At 42.4% G+C, this 15,266-nt stretch overlaps 1 protein-coding gene across 2 annotated transcripts in view; it reads right to left on the reverse strand.

Annotated features, from left to right (window-relative positions):
- The window catches only part of necab2 (N-terminal EF-hand calcium binding protein 2), a gene marked incomplete at its 5' end in the record, with an annotated part of 150,747 nt that extends 139,122 nt beyond the window's left edge, over window positions 1-11,625 (reverse strand). For both annotated transcript variants that reach the window (XM_084059980.1, XM_084059979.1), the window contains 2 exons: window positions 5,504-5,528; window positions 11,257-11,625. In XM_084059980.1, coding sequence (XP_083916106.1) covers window positions 5,504-5,528; window positions 11,257-11,625 — 394 coding nt within the window. The remainder of the gene's footprint in view (window positions 1-5,503; window positions 5,529-11,256) is intronic.
- Between the last annotated feature and the right edge of the window lie 3,641 nt (window positions 11,626-15,266).

Consider the following 15,266-nt stretch of genomic DNA (forward strand, 5'->3'; position numbering starts at 1 on the left):
CACATGGCTATAAACACATTATAAACACATATCGATGACATAATGTATTCAAAGGCGCCGCTACCTTCACACAGGGTGTGATTTTTCTATCCTAATGATGGCGCTACAGCCCACTTCACGTTTTGGCCTATACTCTTGAACCGTAGGTCGTACTGTACGATCAACATCTTTTTTTCCATGGATTCCTTGGATCATGATGCAACTTGTAGACCCTGTTTGTGCCAGATTACTACTCTTACAGATTTTGTCCAAAACTCACACAAGTCGGTACACATTTTCTCTGGGGTCATGTGATCAAGATGAGTCAGATTGTTTTCTAACCGGCTTTGACCAAAGTTTGCGGCACCTGGGTAAGCAATCCGGCCTGGCGGAGACCTGTGCTCCGAGGAGCACACTTTTCTAGTTGCAACCGCCATACACGCGCAGCCGCAGGCATTAAGTCTGTGAAAACATACCTCTGAACGTGCACACGTGATGCATACGTTCAGACACACACACACACACACACACACACACACACACACACACACACGCTGAGCATAGGGTCAGAGTGGACATCCCTTACATAGCTCTGCTCTGAATGTAAAGACAGAATGGAGCCAATTAAGCCTCCATTAACGCCTGCAAGGCAAGTAGCGCATACACGATACTGGCCTCCTCTTCCTCACTCTTATTGCTCCTTCTTATGCTTGTTTTCTCTCCTTCCCTCAGTTCTTCTCCCCCCACCGCCTGCACCCTCCTCTTTATAAATATTTCTCCCTGTTAGCCTTTCTTTCTCTCTCTCTCTCTCTCTCTCTCTCTCTCTCATTAGAGCAGTACCCCAGCCTTCCCAGGGGAGCGAGCGGTGAGGATAAAAATAGTTCTTCAGCTCAGTTGCCCATTTTTCTTTCTCTCTACATCCCCTATAACCAGGTTTCTCTTAATAACCATCTCTCTCTCTCTCTCTCTCTCTCTCTCTCTCTCTCTCTCTCTCTCTCTCTCTCTCTCTCTCTCTCTCTCTCTCTCTCTCTCTCTCTCTCTCTCTCTCTCTCTCTCTCTCTCTCTCTCTCTCTCTCTCTCTCTCTCTCTCTCTCTCTCTCTCTCTCTCAGTAGCCATCAGCTACAGTACCATGCAGTAGCTGTGTGTTTCTATAATCAGTCACCAAAACAGCCCTTAGGGACTATTAGCATTTAGTCTAACTGTTAAGAATGAGGGACTACAAGCATTTAGTCTCACTGTTCAAAATGGTGTTAGCAACAATTCTGTATTAGAAAGAAAATATATCGGTTTGGCTGATATATCGGCCATCATTTGACTTTTGTTTTACAACATCGTATCGGCAATTGTGCAGCCTCTGTTTACCACTTTCAACCTGATGTCCCTTTTTGAGCATGTCTTGATAGGTGAACATTTTCAAAAGGTTTTCAAAATCACTTTTAAATAGGGTGACCCAAGAAACCACACAAAATGGTTAAATAAAATAACGTTCACCTTATGTGTATCCTATTTACTTGTTTGTTTATCTTTGTATTAAAATTGGCTAATGGGATGGCCGGCTGGCTGCCAGCCATAACCATATAAGGAGTTCCCAATGCAGCTACGCCTAAATATGGACTGTGTTGTCTAACCTCAATGTATCGTCATGGCATCAGCCACAAACAAATCAGTCAGCTCCATATATGGGCAGAAGAGGGGCATGCCCATATATGGGGATATATTGATGACATCAGCGATCTCCATATATGGGCATATAAGGGACAAGGACTGACAGATACAGAGATCCGGGTGTTCAGAGCCACAGATCCGACTGCTACTGTATACCCATATATGGTCTTGTCCATATACGGCCTACTTCAAACCGGTGCGAGTAAATACGGTGATGCTGGGAGGAGGTTTCAGCTGTACACTAGAGCTAATCACTTTATGCATAATGCAATTAAGAACTGTTGAAATGTCACATGTCAAAAGAACGTGTCAGTCCGGTCGCTTCATTCTGGAGCATGCGTAGTAGTTTCAATGCATGTCAAATCAGGACACATCGGCTGAATAATTGCAGACACCAATGTTAAATAATGGCAGATATATGGGTCTGGCTCTTCCTGAAAGGGTCCAGTGAACTGTGCATTGGACAGAATGTTTCTGGGACATTCACAAACACAAGTACATTGGCAACAACTACTGGGTGGTAACAACCACTGTCAATGTTGAGTCACTAATTGGTATGTTTAAACAAATGCCAAAGTATACCAATTAGACCCCACTGAGTGAGTGAGTGTGTGTGTGTGTGTGTGTGTGCGTGTGTGTGGGGGGGGGAGAAGTCATTATCTTCTTAAGGGAAATCAATGGTGGGGGCTTATCTGTGCTGGAGAGTAGGCAAGGAAGAATCTCCACTGCATGTTCTGCTGCCATCTCCATCTCTTTTCCCACACAGACACACAAATGAGACACCCAAAACACACACACACACACACACACACACACACACACACACACACACGTGCATATGCACACCCACACACACATACTGTACACACGCCTGCGCACACACACACACACACACACACACACACAAAGAGCAAATGGCCATCTGGCTGTTATGAAAGCAAAGCTTTTTAAGCTGTTTCCTCATTAGTTTTATTCTTTCCCGTCAAAGGCACAGAAAGTGGATGAGCAAGAACAAGCGAGAGGGAAGGAACAAAAATAGAAAGAGAAAGGGATGAGAGAGATCTACACAAGATATAGAGAAATGGGAATAGAGAGAGAAGGAGAGAAAGAAAGAGATGGCAGCAGTTGGAACATGCAATGCGAGAGGGAATATACAAACTGCTCCCTGGCACAACAACAGAGTGATACAAACTTTACCCGTTGAAAACACAAGTTAACTAGAAAAAGTGCTCCTCGGAGCACAGGTCTCCGCCAGGTCAGGTAGGCTACTGTGGCCTCCTGGTGGCGCTATAATAGGCCAACGTGAAAAGGGTGCCATTTCTTCTTAGGCCTTGCACGACAATCGGACACTGACTGCATTCATGATTTGAGGCATTTTGTCAAAAACATGTGTTTTGCTGAATTAGACCTGTTGGTGGCGCTATAACAGGCCAATGTTAAAAGGGTGGCATTTGTTCCTCAACATAGTGTGAATGTGCGTGCAAAGTTTGAGCGCAATTGGACGGTGCGTTCATGATTTGCAGAATTTTGTTCAAAACAAGCCAATAATGCAAACTTTAGATGTCAATCTTAGCCAATCAGTATGGAGTATGAAAAATCAAACACATCCGTCGTGATCACATGACTATAGAGATCATGTGTACCGATTTGCGTGAAATTTGGATACAATTGGAAGGAGTAGTATAAAAAAATGTGTTTTACACAAGTCGGCCTCCTGGTGGCGCTATAAAAGGCAGATGTGAAAAATGCAGGGCAAAGGTTTTTCCTTGACCTATAGGGAGTGTGCATACAAAGTTTTACACAGATCGGTGCAATTATAGGTAAAAACACGAATCGGCCTGTTATAGCGCCACCATGAGGCTGATTTAAAAATATTCAAATGGTAGTTCTTCCTCGGCCTAATGGGAATGTGCTTGCAAAATTTATCGGAAAGTGCATGCTGTGTTCATGATTTGAGGCATTTTGTTCAAAACGGAGCACTCCTGCAAACTTTGGAAGACATTTTTAGCCAATCAGGATGGAATATGAGAAATTTGAAAGACCCGTTTCGTTTAATGACTGTAGAGATACTGTGTACCGATTTGTGGGATTTTTGGACAAAATCTGTAGGAGTACTGTCAAAAAATGTGTTTTGCACAAATCGGCCTCCTGGTGGCGCTATAACAGGCCCCTGTGAAAAATTTGGGGCAGAGGTTCTGCTCTGGTATCCAGGGACTGTGTGTGCACAGTTTGGCTGCGAGCAAGCCAACGGTGCCGGAGATTAGCTGTACACAGACAGATCGAATGACGGACGGACACACGGACACACGGACACACGGACGGACGGACAGGGGGTAAAACATACTCTCTCGCCATGCCTTTCGGCCTGGCGGAGACAAAAATACAGCACACTGCTGCACCTATGAGACAGACGTTCACAGGGAGCGTGATTGGCAGCCTGGGTGCTAGTAGAGAGAATGTTGGCATGTTATGTTTCTGCAAACCAACAGATACGTTGAAAGTTGATATTTCTGAACCGCCCAAAAACATATCAACGTTTACAGATGCGAAACATGTCGACTCAATCCTAACCACCCACCCACCGCCCACCCATTAGGGTATTTTAATATAGGTGTATAACTGATTCTAGGGTTGCAACAGTTAATCAAACTAATCTATTTAATTGATTAAAATATTTTTTTATCAAATATATATATATAAAAATATACTGTATATATTTTTTTATGTTCAAAAATAGCAAATAATATCAGGTCTACAAGCTCAAAACGATGGACTGGGTTGGAGTTAGTTGTGACGAGTTGTGACTCGTAGGATTCCAGAGGATATTACTGCAACTACAATCTCTCTACATTCAGATTTCAGATATTGACACACAGACGTTCTGTACATGAAACAAAAATGATTAAGAGTTGTAACAGCATGTACGGTTTGTTACGTACTGAGTAACTTGACTTAGTATACCATACAGTAGAACCAAATTGATACACAAGGTGATGTGCCTGTGCATTTCTGAGCTATATAGCATAGTAATACATCTGTATACTGCAGGGCAGGAATTTCACGTAGACCATGAAGGCCATGGCTGCCGTTGCCCCTCATTTTGGCCTTCTGCCCCTCAAAAAGCTGTTTAATTTATTTATTTCACTGATATTTATACTATCTATTGAAAAATGTCTGAATGTATTTACATTCATTATTTCCGTGACCTTAAAATCACTGTTTTATTTGATGGCCTTCCTGCCCTGGCATTTGGCCTTTGTACCCTAAAATAACAAAATTCCAGGCCTGGTATACTGTATATATTTAGCTTAACCTAGACAAAATACTTATTTAATCCCAAACCCACAACTTGGACGAGGGGTTGTGCCCTCGTCCTAGTTGTGAGAGAGGGAAACAGATAAAGTACAGGACTACCAGGCATGGTGAAGTAATATGGTGGATTGGTTTGCCACTGAGGCAACAGTAATCATAAAGGCCTGTCGGGATCTACCCTAAGTTATGAACATGCCATACAGTATTATCATGTCATGTTCCTAGAGTATATGATAAATCATATCACATCATACATTGTACCATATCAATATTATTGTACAATTGCACAAACATCCCTTTCATTTAATGAGCCCAAACCGTAACAAATTGGGACCATGGTTCATTGATAAAACATCAAGACATGGGCAAAGAAAAGCTGTGAATATATGTCAGATGTTCAAACATGAATGAGGATAACCCGATTATAGCCTGGTTATAGTCAATTATAGATTGCTTAAATGCAAGCAATTTTCAATCCAGCACATTACATGTCATTCTCTTCAAACTGCCATTTTCACATATGTTGGAGAAAATGAATTCACTTACCATCCTTATCGGCTCTTCGGAATATCTGTGGACAAAGAGAGAACACTGTTAAATGGAGATTAGAGAATGAGTACTATAGATGTAAAGAACACAGACAAAGGTATAGCTATCTGTGTCATTTTAGATTTTAGCTATCAACATATGTTTTTCAGAAAACTCTTAGGATTTAGAACAGTGGTATAGAACAGTGGTTTAGAACAGTGGTTCAAATAGCAGATATACAAGCTTGTACATCTACTATTTTTGAATATAGCATTTGAAAAATCTTGAAAGTGTCTTTTGAACATATTTATTTTATAACACAAATATTTTCTTCTGGGAGTCCCTGGCACAAAACATTTTCAGATTTGCCCGATATGCCCGATATGCCCCCTATTCCTGCATATCTGAGTAAATACCTCCAAAAGGTTAGTGACACCCACAGTCACAATACCAGAGGGAGCGTTAACAACAATTTGGTACCACCCACCCATAAAACAAACATGGGCAAATTCTCCTTCTACAGCACTGCCACCCAGGATTGGAATGGTCTAACCCCATCCCTCAAAAAATGCAGTTCGCTGGGCTCATTTAAAAGAGCCTTAAAAAATCACCTTTCAGGAGGCCAAAAGAGGAGGTAGTACCATTTTCCCGTTAGACAGCCGACCCCCCCCCCCCCCCCCTGTTCTTGTACATATCTTTCCCCCCCTTTTTTATTTCTTTTGTTGTACATAGTGCCATATATATATATATATATATATATATATATATATATATATATATATATATATATATATATATATATATATATATTTCTTTTTTGTTTTTTTTTGTTTTTTTGCCGTTTTTTTTTTTTTTTTTTTTTGTGTAATGATATTCGAACTGTGGTGCCACTATATATGTCTATGAATTGAATACCAAGGCCCTCATTGGAAACAAGTCCGCAAGGACTTATATGAACGGACCTGTTAGACAAAGTATTTTAAATGTAAATGTGTTGTTTTAAATTTTTTTGCCTAATAAAATATTCAATCAATCAATCAAAATCAATCAATCAATCAATCAATCAAAGATGGGGGTCTGCGGCCAAATACATATCATTTTGGCGGTCCTTGGCACGAAAAAGTTTGAACTACCGATTTTAGAAGCCATTTGTAGAATCGGCCTCAGGTCTTAATGGGTTAATTAGGGAAGATATTCTGTATTAAAAACATGGAGGGAAAGAAAAGCTAAACATATTAATAATGAAGTCTAGAACTATTATTACGTTTAGCAGCCCTCCTCTCAAAAATAATAAAATAATAAAATGTGTGTGTGTGTGGGGGGGGGGGGGTATGTCTTAGTTCTAGAAGTGAAACTATTATCCTTCCTGATCCTAATAATCTGTACTTCTCACTGACTAAGCTGACAGAGCAGGCTGCATATTGCAGTTTAAACTATGGCTCTGAAATACAGGTGAAAATTATGTTGTGACGTCAGAGAACCACATTGCTGTGAAAAACAGCCATATTTATAGACTGACCATTATGCTTTTCATTGAGATTTAGTAGTTTGAAAATGGGTATATTGGCCCATGAATCTTTATGCAGCCCCTAAAGGGGACATGTGACTCTTCAAGCAAAGGACAACTAAATTGAGGCTGGAGCTAGAGAGTTATCAGGTTTTCAATTAGAAGGAAGTGATTACACCTGTTCATTCTTTTGTTAACAGAGCCAAGTACGTGAATTAAATGAATGATATAACTGTTTAGACTTGCAATACTTTTGTTCTTTTTAAGTCTCCAGTGTCATTCTGCTTGATTAATACTACATTTTTGGAGAGCAGGTGCCAAACAGAACCTGGTGTAAATAAAGACTTCATTAAATAAACATGAAAAGAGCGCACGCACGCACGCACACACACACACACACACACACACACACACACACACACACACACACACACACACACACACACACACACACACACACACACACACACACACACACACACACACACACACACACACACACACACACACACACGCCTATTTGGTACGGTGCCAGAATATAGTCCAGTGGTTCTCAAACTTTGCATCAAGGACCCCCATATTAATACTGCATGTATTTGGCCGTGGGCCCCCATTTGAAAATATTTTGTGCCAGGGACCCCCATAAGAGATCTTTCTTTTTTTCTTTAACCTTTAACCTCACAATGCAATGCGTAGGTCATCTATTTTCCCATTGGGCGAAACTGTTCCTCATTTCCATGTAAATATTCATTAGGGGTCAGGTTTATACTGTAGCAATATGGGCCATGTCACTATATGAGCCATGAGGGTGGCCCAGTTCCACCCCATGACACTCTCTCAGACACACACAGGCAGTATTCCAATGGACTGGCAATGACTTCAAAAGGAAGTGTGAAATGTTCCTAAATTCTACCTATGTGAAGTCACATCTGAGAGGAGCTTTGCACAACAATGGCAGTGTACACACAATTATACAGAGTTGATGAGTACAGAACCTGAACATAATTTATGTAAAATAGCATTTGAATTTCACACTTCCCAAACAGTCTGACACTTCACAATGTCAAAAAAGAATTGTCATTTCAATAAAAAAAAATGCATTGTTTTTCTTTTCCTTCACTCACTGCGAGCTGAAGGACAGTCATTAGAAAAATGCAATTTGCTTGTCAGACCAATCTCCTCCTTTGCTCAGCATTTAGCTACAGGAGATACATGTACATTATTTGGAAGCAATGTAGGTGGAAACCTCAGATGCCATTGCATTAATATTAATTTAACTCTGCAAGCTTTTTTTGTCAGCTCAGATCCAACTGTGACATTATGGGGCTGAGTCTGAAGTGTATGACCTACATATTGTACTGTATGTTGTCCTAAATCTTCCTGTCTGCATCTCCATTTAACATCCCGGTGAAAAAAAACTAAAAAATGAAAAGAAATGTACGAGACAGTACAGGAAATGGATGATTTGTTCATCTTGGAGTGAGTCCAAATGAATGTCAGTAACAGCTCAAATGAGCGATGTTCCCAGTGACAAGCTGTTCTGAGTTGTGACTGCACCCTCTGGTGACTGCACCCAGGGGTGATGTAGACAGACAGACAGAGACAGACAATCCTGAGAGGAAGCATACTGTTCCAGAGAAGTCTGGAACAGTAGTCTCTGGATGCACTAGCCGCTAGTATGTGTGTGCGTGTGCGTGTGCGTGTGCGTGTGTGTGTGTGTGTGTGTGTGTGTGTGTGTGTGTGTGTGTGTGTATGTGTCAGAGAGAGAGAGAGAGAGAGAGAGAGAGAGAGAGAGAGAGAGAGAGAGAGAGAGATGAAGCAAAGTTAAAAGACCCCATTCTCGGCTGAAGAGTCGGACAACGAAAGACAGAGTTGTAGGAGGGGAGGATGGGAGAGAAGAGGAGTAGGGAGGAGAGTAGAGGCGAGGAGATGGGAGGAGAGATTAGAGGAGAGGAGATGGGGCAGAGGATAAATGAGAGGAGAGGGGATAGGAGGAAAGTTGAGGAGAGGAGAGTAAGGGAGAGGGGATTGAGAAGACAACAGAAGAGAATGTTAGAGAAGAGAAAAGAGAAGGAAAGGAAAGGAAAGGAAAGGAAAGGAAAGGAAAGGAAAGGAAAGGAAAGGAAAGGAGAGGTGGATTAAGAAAAAATGCAGTAGAAGGGGAGTTTGGGGAAGCCTTAAGGACAACAAAAAGAGATAAGGGAGGAGAACACTGAAATTAGGACAACAGCAGCGTATCACAGCACAGCAGAAGAGAAGGCAAGCAGAGTACAGCTACTGAAAAGACATCCCCACAGGCTAAATTACACACACACACACACACACACACACACACACACACACACACACACACACACACACACACACACACACACACACACACACACACACACACACACACACACGCTGGCAATTATTCAAAACCTTGCTTGGCATACATTACTTCACAGTGAATCATTCTGGGATAACAGCAGATAACATCAAAAGCCTTATTAATATTTGAATGTTGAAGTTAATGAGCAAAGTGAGATAGAGAGTGAAATGACAAAAGAAGAGTATTGTCACATATTGAAGATGTTAAGTTGTGATATGTAGGACCTTCGTGCAAAGAGCTGGGGAATGAATGCTGGAGAATTTTGACACGATAGGGTCCTCGATGATGGTTCAGGCAGTGTCCTATAACAGACTCCTATCTATAAAGGCTGGGGGACATAATGCTGTCTGTTATGTCAAATAAGGATGAAGACAGGGCTCAAAATCAACCTCTTATCCCCTTATCTTCCTCACCCACCTCTCCCTACACATAATGCTGTTACAAATTTGTCTTGCAAACATGAAAACCACACACACACACGCATTGCATATATGTATGTGTGTGAGTCCGCACGCACGCACGCACGCACGCACGCACGCACGCACACACACACACACACACACACACACACACACACACACACACACACACACACACACACACACACACACACACACACACACACACACACACACACACACACACACACACACACACACACACACACACACACATCTTTATTAGTTTACTGGGATACATGTAACCCTCCAGTCTTTCACATAATTAGTTTCTATGCACACTTCTTCATCAATCTATCAGATCTAGATCTAGGTCAGTGTCTGAAACTGCTTTTATTACGTTTTAATCCCCTAAAACCATCCAAGCTTACAGGCTGATCTCCGGGGAAAATCATTTTAGGGCGCCCGGCGCCGATGATACCTCACAACACCCGACCTAAATCAATAATGCGCTGATCGCAGCCTCAGCACCAGTCTTTCCCGCAGCGTAATTGCCACGCACTCTGGAATAGCTTCATCAATTATTAAGTTTAGCTATGGCTGTCAAAGATGGCATTAGGATGAAGGTGTATGCATTAGGTCACAGCCAGAGAGAAAAGTAGACTAACGATTAATATGCACAGAGAGCAGGTATAGCCTGTGTGATTACCGAGGGATAAAACATAAGGGACGACGTGATTATTTTCTATAGAAATGATGGGAGTGTCGTGCCAAGTAGGCCTAGCCTATATAAATTCCCAAATTAAAGAGCTAAAATCATCACTTATGTGAACTTCAGATTTATTACTCTACCAGACTCTACAGCCTACTGTATTCAGTCAACTGGTATGGTATAACTGTAGGCTATTGTTTAATTAATTCTAACATAGAACAAGTTATGTAGGGGCAGGTTACAAGTATAATTAGATTTATCTTCTTCCTGCATCCTGCTCCTTTTCATTTGTGGAATATGTAAAAGAAAAAAAGAGGAGAAAAAAGTAAATGAATGTAGGTAATCAATCATGTAAAACCATAAATGGATTAAATGAAATGTACAGTTTGGTTACTTTGGTAGTACAGTATAGATGGATAGCCTAGTAAAGATGCACACCAGACCACCAGATATGGAGTTTGTTTGGACGATTCAAGTGCAGCTTGTGGCTTAGGGTTTGGGTTTGGGTTTAGGCATAGTTTTGTCAACATGCGACGTCCCGTCATGTCAAAACTTGACTTTCAGGGCGTCCCGTCGTTACTGACAGAGCGGCAAAATGTGATGCCTTGGAAGTGAGAACGGGTTAAGCTCATCTTTCTCTGTGCGTTAAGTGCGCACTGCACCGCTCCAAGCGCACCGCTGGCTGGATTTCCCGCACCCCCCCAAAAAATAAACTCGATATGTGACCAACAACCAACTGCTCCACACAGGTGTGGTGATTGTGAATCTCATAATACTCACATCCAATATGACGGAGATGCCTTTACGCGGCTCCGGGGCGAAGAACTGCTCCTGAGCCACGGCCACCTCCTCCTTACTGCCGGCGTATTCCCGGCTGGTGGAGATGTTCTTGTTGTCGCTCATCTTGGTAACGATCCAGCGGACGAGCCCGTCGATTCCACCGGGCTGGACTGGACCGCTGTTTCCGGACTGCGCTGCCGTCGCTCCTTCGCTCTCCTGGCCGCCGGCTACGGGACTCTGGGGCTGCTGTTCGCTGCTGTTGTCTTTGTCCTGGTCCTGTTGTTGGTCCTGGGCCCGGAGTTTAGCTTGTTCTTTGTTGAGCAGTTTGTGGACGCCGTCCCTGCAGTAACGCGCTGCCTGCTCACACATCCTTTTGCTGCGGAGCGCTCATAGCTGCGCTCTATGGGGGGAAAGCCTTGCCCCCCCCTCTCTCTCTCTACCCACCTGACATCACAGCAACGACCCGAAAACACACCCACCAACCTTACCTCCCCTCCCCTCTGTGTGTGTGTGTGTGTGTGTGTGTGTGTGTGTGTGTGTGTGTGTGTGTGTGTGTGTGTGTGTGTGTGTGTGTGTGTGTGTCTGTGTGTGTCTGTGTGTGTGTGTGTGTGTGTGTGTGTCAGTGTGTGGCGCGCGCGTTACTTAATGCAGTGGTTCTCAAACTTTTTCATGTCAAGGACCCCCAACATTATATGTATTTGCCCGCGGACCCCCATCTCAAAATATGTTTCAGAAACAAAAATTTGAGTAACAAATGTTCGACCCTGAACCCCGCCCCCCAAAGGATCCCTGGGGGTCCCCGGACCCCACTTGAGAACCAATGACTTAATGTAGCGTTTGCACTGTAGTGTACTGTGCAGTGCAGCAGTGCTGCAGGCCTACAGTGTACTATATATGCAGGCCACATAGTCTGTATATCTTTACTGTATCACAGCCAGTGGTGGAAAAAGTACTACATTTCATTACTTAAGTAAAGGTATCAATACTGTCTGCAATAGGCTCTATGCACAGCAGCCATATTGGACAGAAATTGGGCCCCTTCCTTCACAGCTGTTACCAATGACACTAATGAAGGCTCTGTTCCAATATTAGTGTAGCACGGTGGTTCTCAAACTTTTTTAATTTCAAGGACCCCCATAACTCTGAGAGTGTACAAATGGAACCAAATGGACCCGGGAGGGTCCATTTGGTTCCATTTGTACACTCTCAGAGTTACACCCTCTCAAGGATTGATTGATTAATTGATGTACTTTATTTAGTAAGACATGAGAACAACAGTACATGGAGTACACATTCACAATACGAGGTCTACTAAACTGGAAGACTCATAAAAGCACTGAGCTTGTTTCAAATGAGTTCCCCACGCACACAAATCATGATGAAAGGAACCATGAGGGTCCCTGGACCACACTTTGAGACCCACTAGTATTTCTAGTGAGCCAACATGCACAATATCACCACCCTGACTCTGTTTGACCAGAATGGAACAGAGCCTTCATTAGTATCATTGGTAACACCTGTGAAGGAAGTCAGAAGAGACCCAATTTTTCTCAAAAATGGCTGCTGTGCATAGAGCCTATTGAGAAATACTCTGTTACAAGTAGAAGTTCAGTATTCAAAATTTCAAAATGTACTTAAAGTACCAAAAGTAAAAAAGTACTCATTATGCAGAATGTCCCGTTTCACAAGTTTTCAAAAGTATACACATCTTTTGAAAATAACAGATCTAGGCTCACAATGTGTCCCATTGTGAGCTTATAGATCGTCTATTTTCAAATGGCCGAAACATATATAGGGCTGAAGTGGGTAATGTTTTGTTACTAAAAACATCAACTGATGCACAAACTTGGACACATCATCAGTGTTGTTACCTGGAGTCACTGGGTCGTGTGTTTAGGGTCTTGCAACAGACAACCTCCTCCAGGCAACCTGAGCGAGGCTGAGGCCCTCCACTGTCTCTTGGGGGTAGTTACAGACATAGATGGTTACAGACAGTGCTAATTGGGGGGTTAGGGTTAGCCTGGCACTAACCAGACCGACTACGCAGATCCATGCATGCTACAGTTACAGCCTGCTACAGCCTGTATCCACGCCATCAGTCCGGCCGATGCCAGGCCAGGTTAGCCTGGCACTAGCCAGACCGACAACGCGGATCCACCCACACGTGCTATATGTGAGTGAATCTACGCCATCAGTCCGGCCGACGCCAGGCCAGGTTAGTTGAGATGTTGCAGCTGTTTGCGACACTACTAGGAGGCTCTACTCTAGGAAACAAAGAATTGTAGTGGAGTAAAAATGTTGACGTAAAAGTACAGAAAATTGGAAATACTCCAGTAAAGTAAAAATACCTCAAAATTGTACTTAAGTACAGTTACTGAGTAAATGTACTTTACACCTTTGTGTGTGTGTGTGTGTGTGTGTGTGTGTGTGTGTGTTGCTTAATGTATGCGCGTACAGTGCTGTAGTAGGTCTATACAGTGTACTATGCAGCCCATAGACTGTATCTTTACTGTATCACAGAAAGGTATTTTTAGGGTGTTGTGTTGTTGCTGATAGCTGAACGCTGTGATTCCCATTGTTTTCCTTGCAAGAAGGCGAGTGTGTCTTTTCTTCAACATGCAATCATTGTATTACTTTCCGCCTCATTTAAAGGTAAGATCAACAGAACAAAACATTATTGCGCTTCTACCAGCACAACCATTCATGCATGCATGGCAGTATATCAGCCCCCCTTGTGCAGTTGAAGTGAGGATTGACAGGTGATGATCAGAAGATGACTTTTGGTCTTTTGGACTTTCTGCTCATTCGAGATGCTTTTGTGTGTGTGTGTGTGTGTGTGTGTGTGTGTGTGTGTGTGTGTGTGTGTGTTCGCTCGTGCATGCGTTTGTGGTGCAGAGTCATTTATGAACATATGCATGACGCTATGCATCTAACCTTTGTTAATGAGTCTCCACTTATGGTCTCCACCAGCTCTGCCCTTTCAGCTGAGCAGCAAGCCCACCACACTCAGTTATTTTCAAGTGTAAAAATAGCCGTAGTAAAAGGTATAACTGAAGGTTGGCCAGGACAAATTAACTCCTGGGGGACAAGGAGTGACAGATTGTGACATAGGGGTCAAAGATTATAAGGATTTGCATTGTTAATTAAGCTATCTTTATCTATTCCTGCATCTCTGAACCACCATACCTCACCTGAGAGTGAAACTGTGTTTTTGAGGGCTAATGTTATGGTGACTGCTTGGTATGAACGCCCCCATGTGGATAAGAGTGTAATGACACAGGCTCGAGCTGGTTTTCATAGTTGCATTTATTCATTCAATCATGACAAAATGAAGACACATTTATGAACGAGAGCACATTGAAAATACATTAAATACAATTTATGTAATGTGTTTAATGTAGTGCTACATACATCTGGGTACTATTTTTTGGATTGAACATGTGCTGTATGGTTCTGGATAACTGATAAAACACAATTACACACAGACAAAAATGTAGAAAAGTTTGACAAGGAGCATTAAGTTAAAATGTTGGCTACACTGTAACATCAGGAGTGTTCATTTAACTCTAGGTTGTAAAAAGTAACTTGAGAGTCAAACCCTTTTGCAGTATATGTGCTTATATTCTCTCTGTGTGCACTACAAGTATAGTTTTGTATATGTTTTGTACATGTTTCTGATTGTGCACCTGTTTGAGGGCTGTGTGGCTCTCAATGTGGGGTCCTGGGACCCTCAGCGGTCCTTGAGGCCGTGTTGGAAAGTAACTCATTACATTTACTCAAGTACTGTACTTAAGTACAATTTTGAGGTACTTTTACTTTACTTGAGTATTTAAAATGTTCGATACTTGAGTATTGAATACTTTTAGTACTTTTTCCACCACTGCCTTGAGGTACTTCCCATATAAATGAGGCAATGACTGATAGTTATAGGAAACCAAATGGACCCTTACGGATCTATAACTCAGAGAGCATACAAATTGAAATGGATCCTTACAGGTCCATTTGGTTCC

This window comes from Gymnoscopelus microlampas, assembly GCF_963454915.1.
Source record: "Gymnoscopelus microlampas genome assembly, chromosome: 6".
In the NCBI taxonomy this organism is placed as follows: Eukaryota; Metazoa; Chordata; class Actinopteri; order Myctophiformes; family Myctophidae; genus Gymnoscopelus; species Gymnoscopelus microlampas.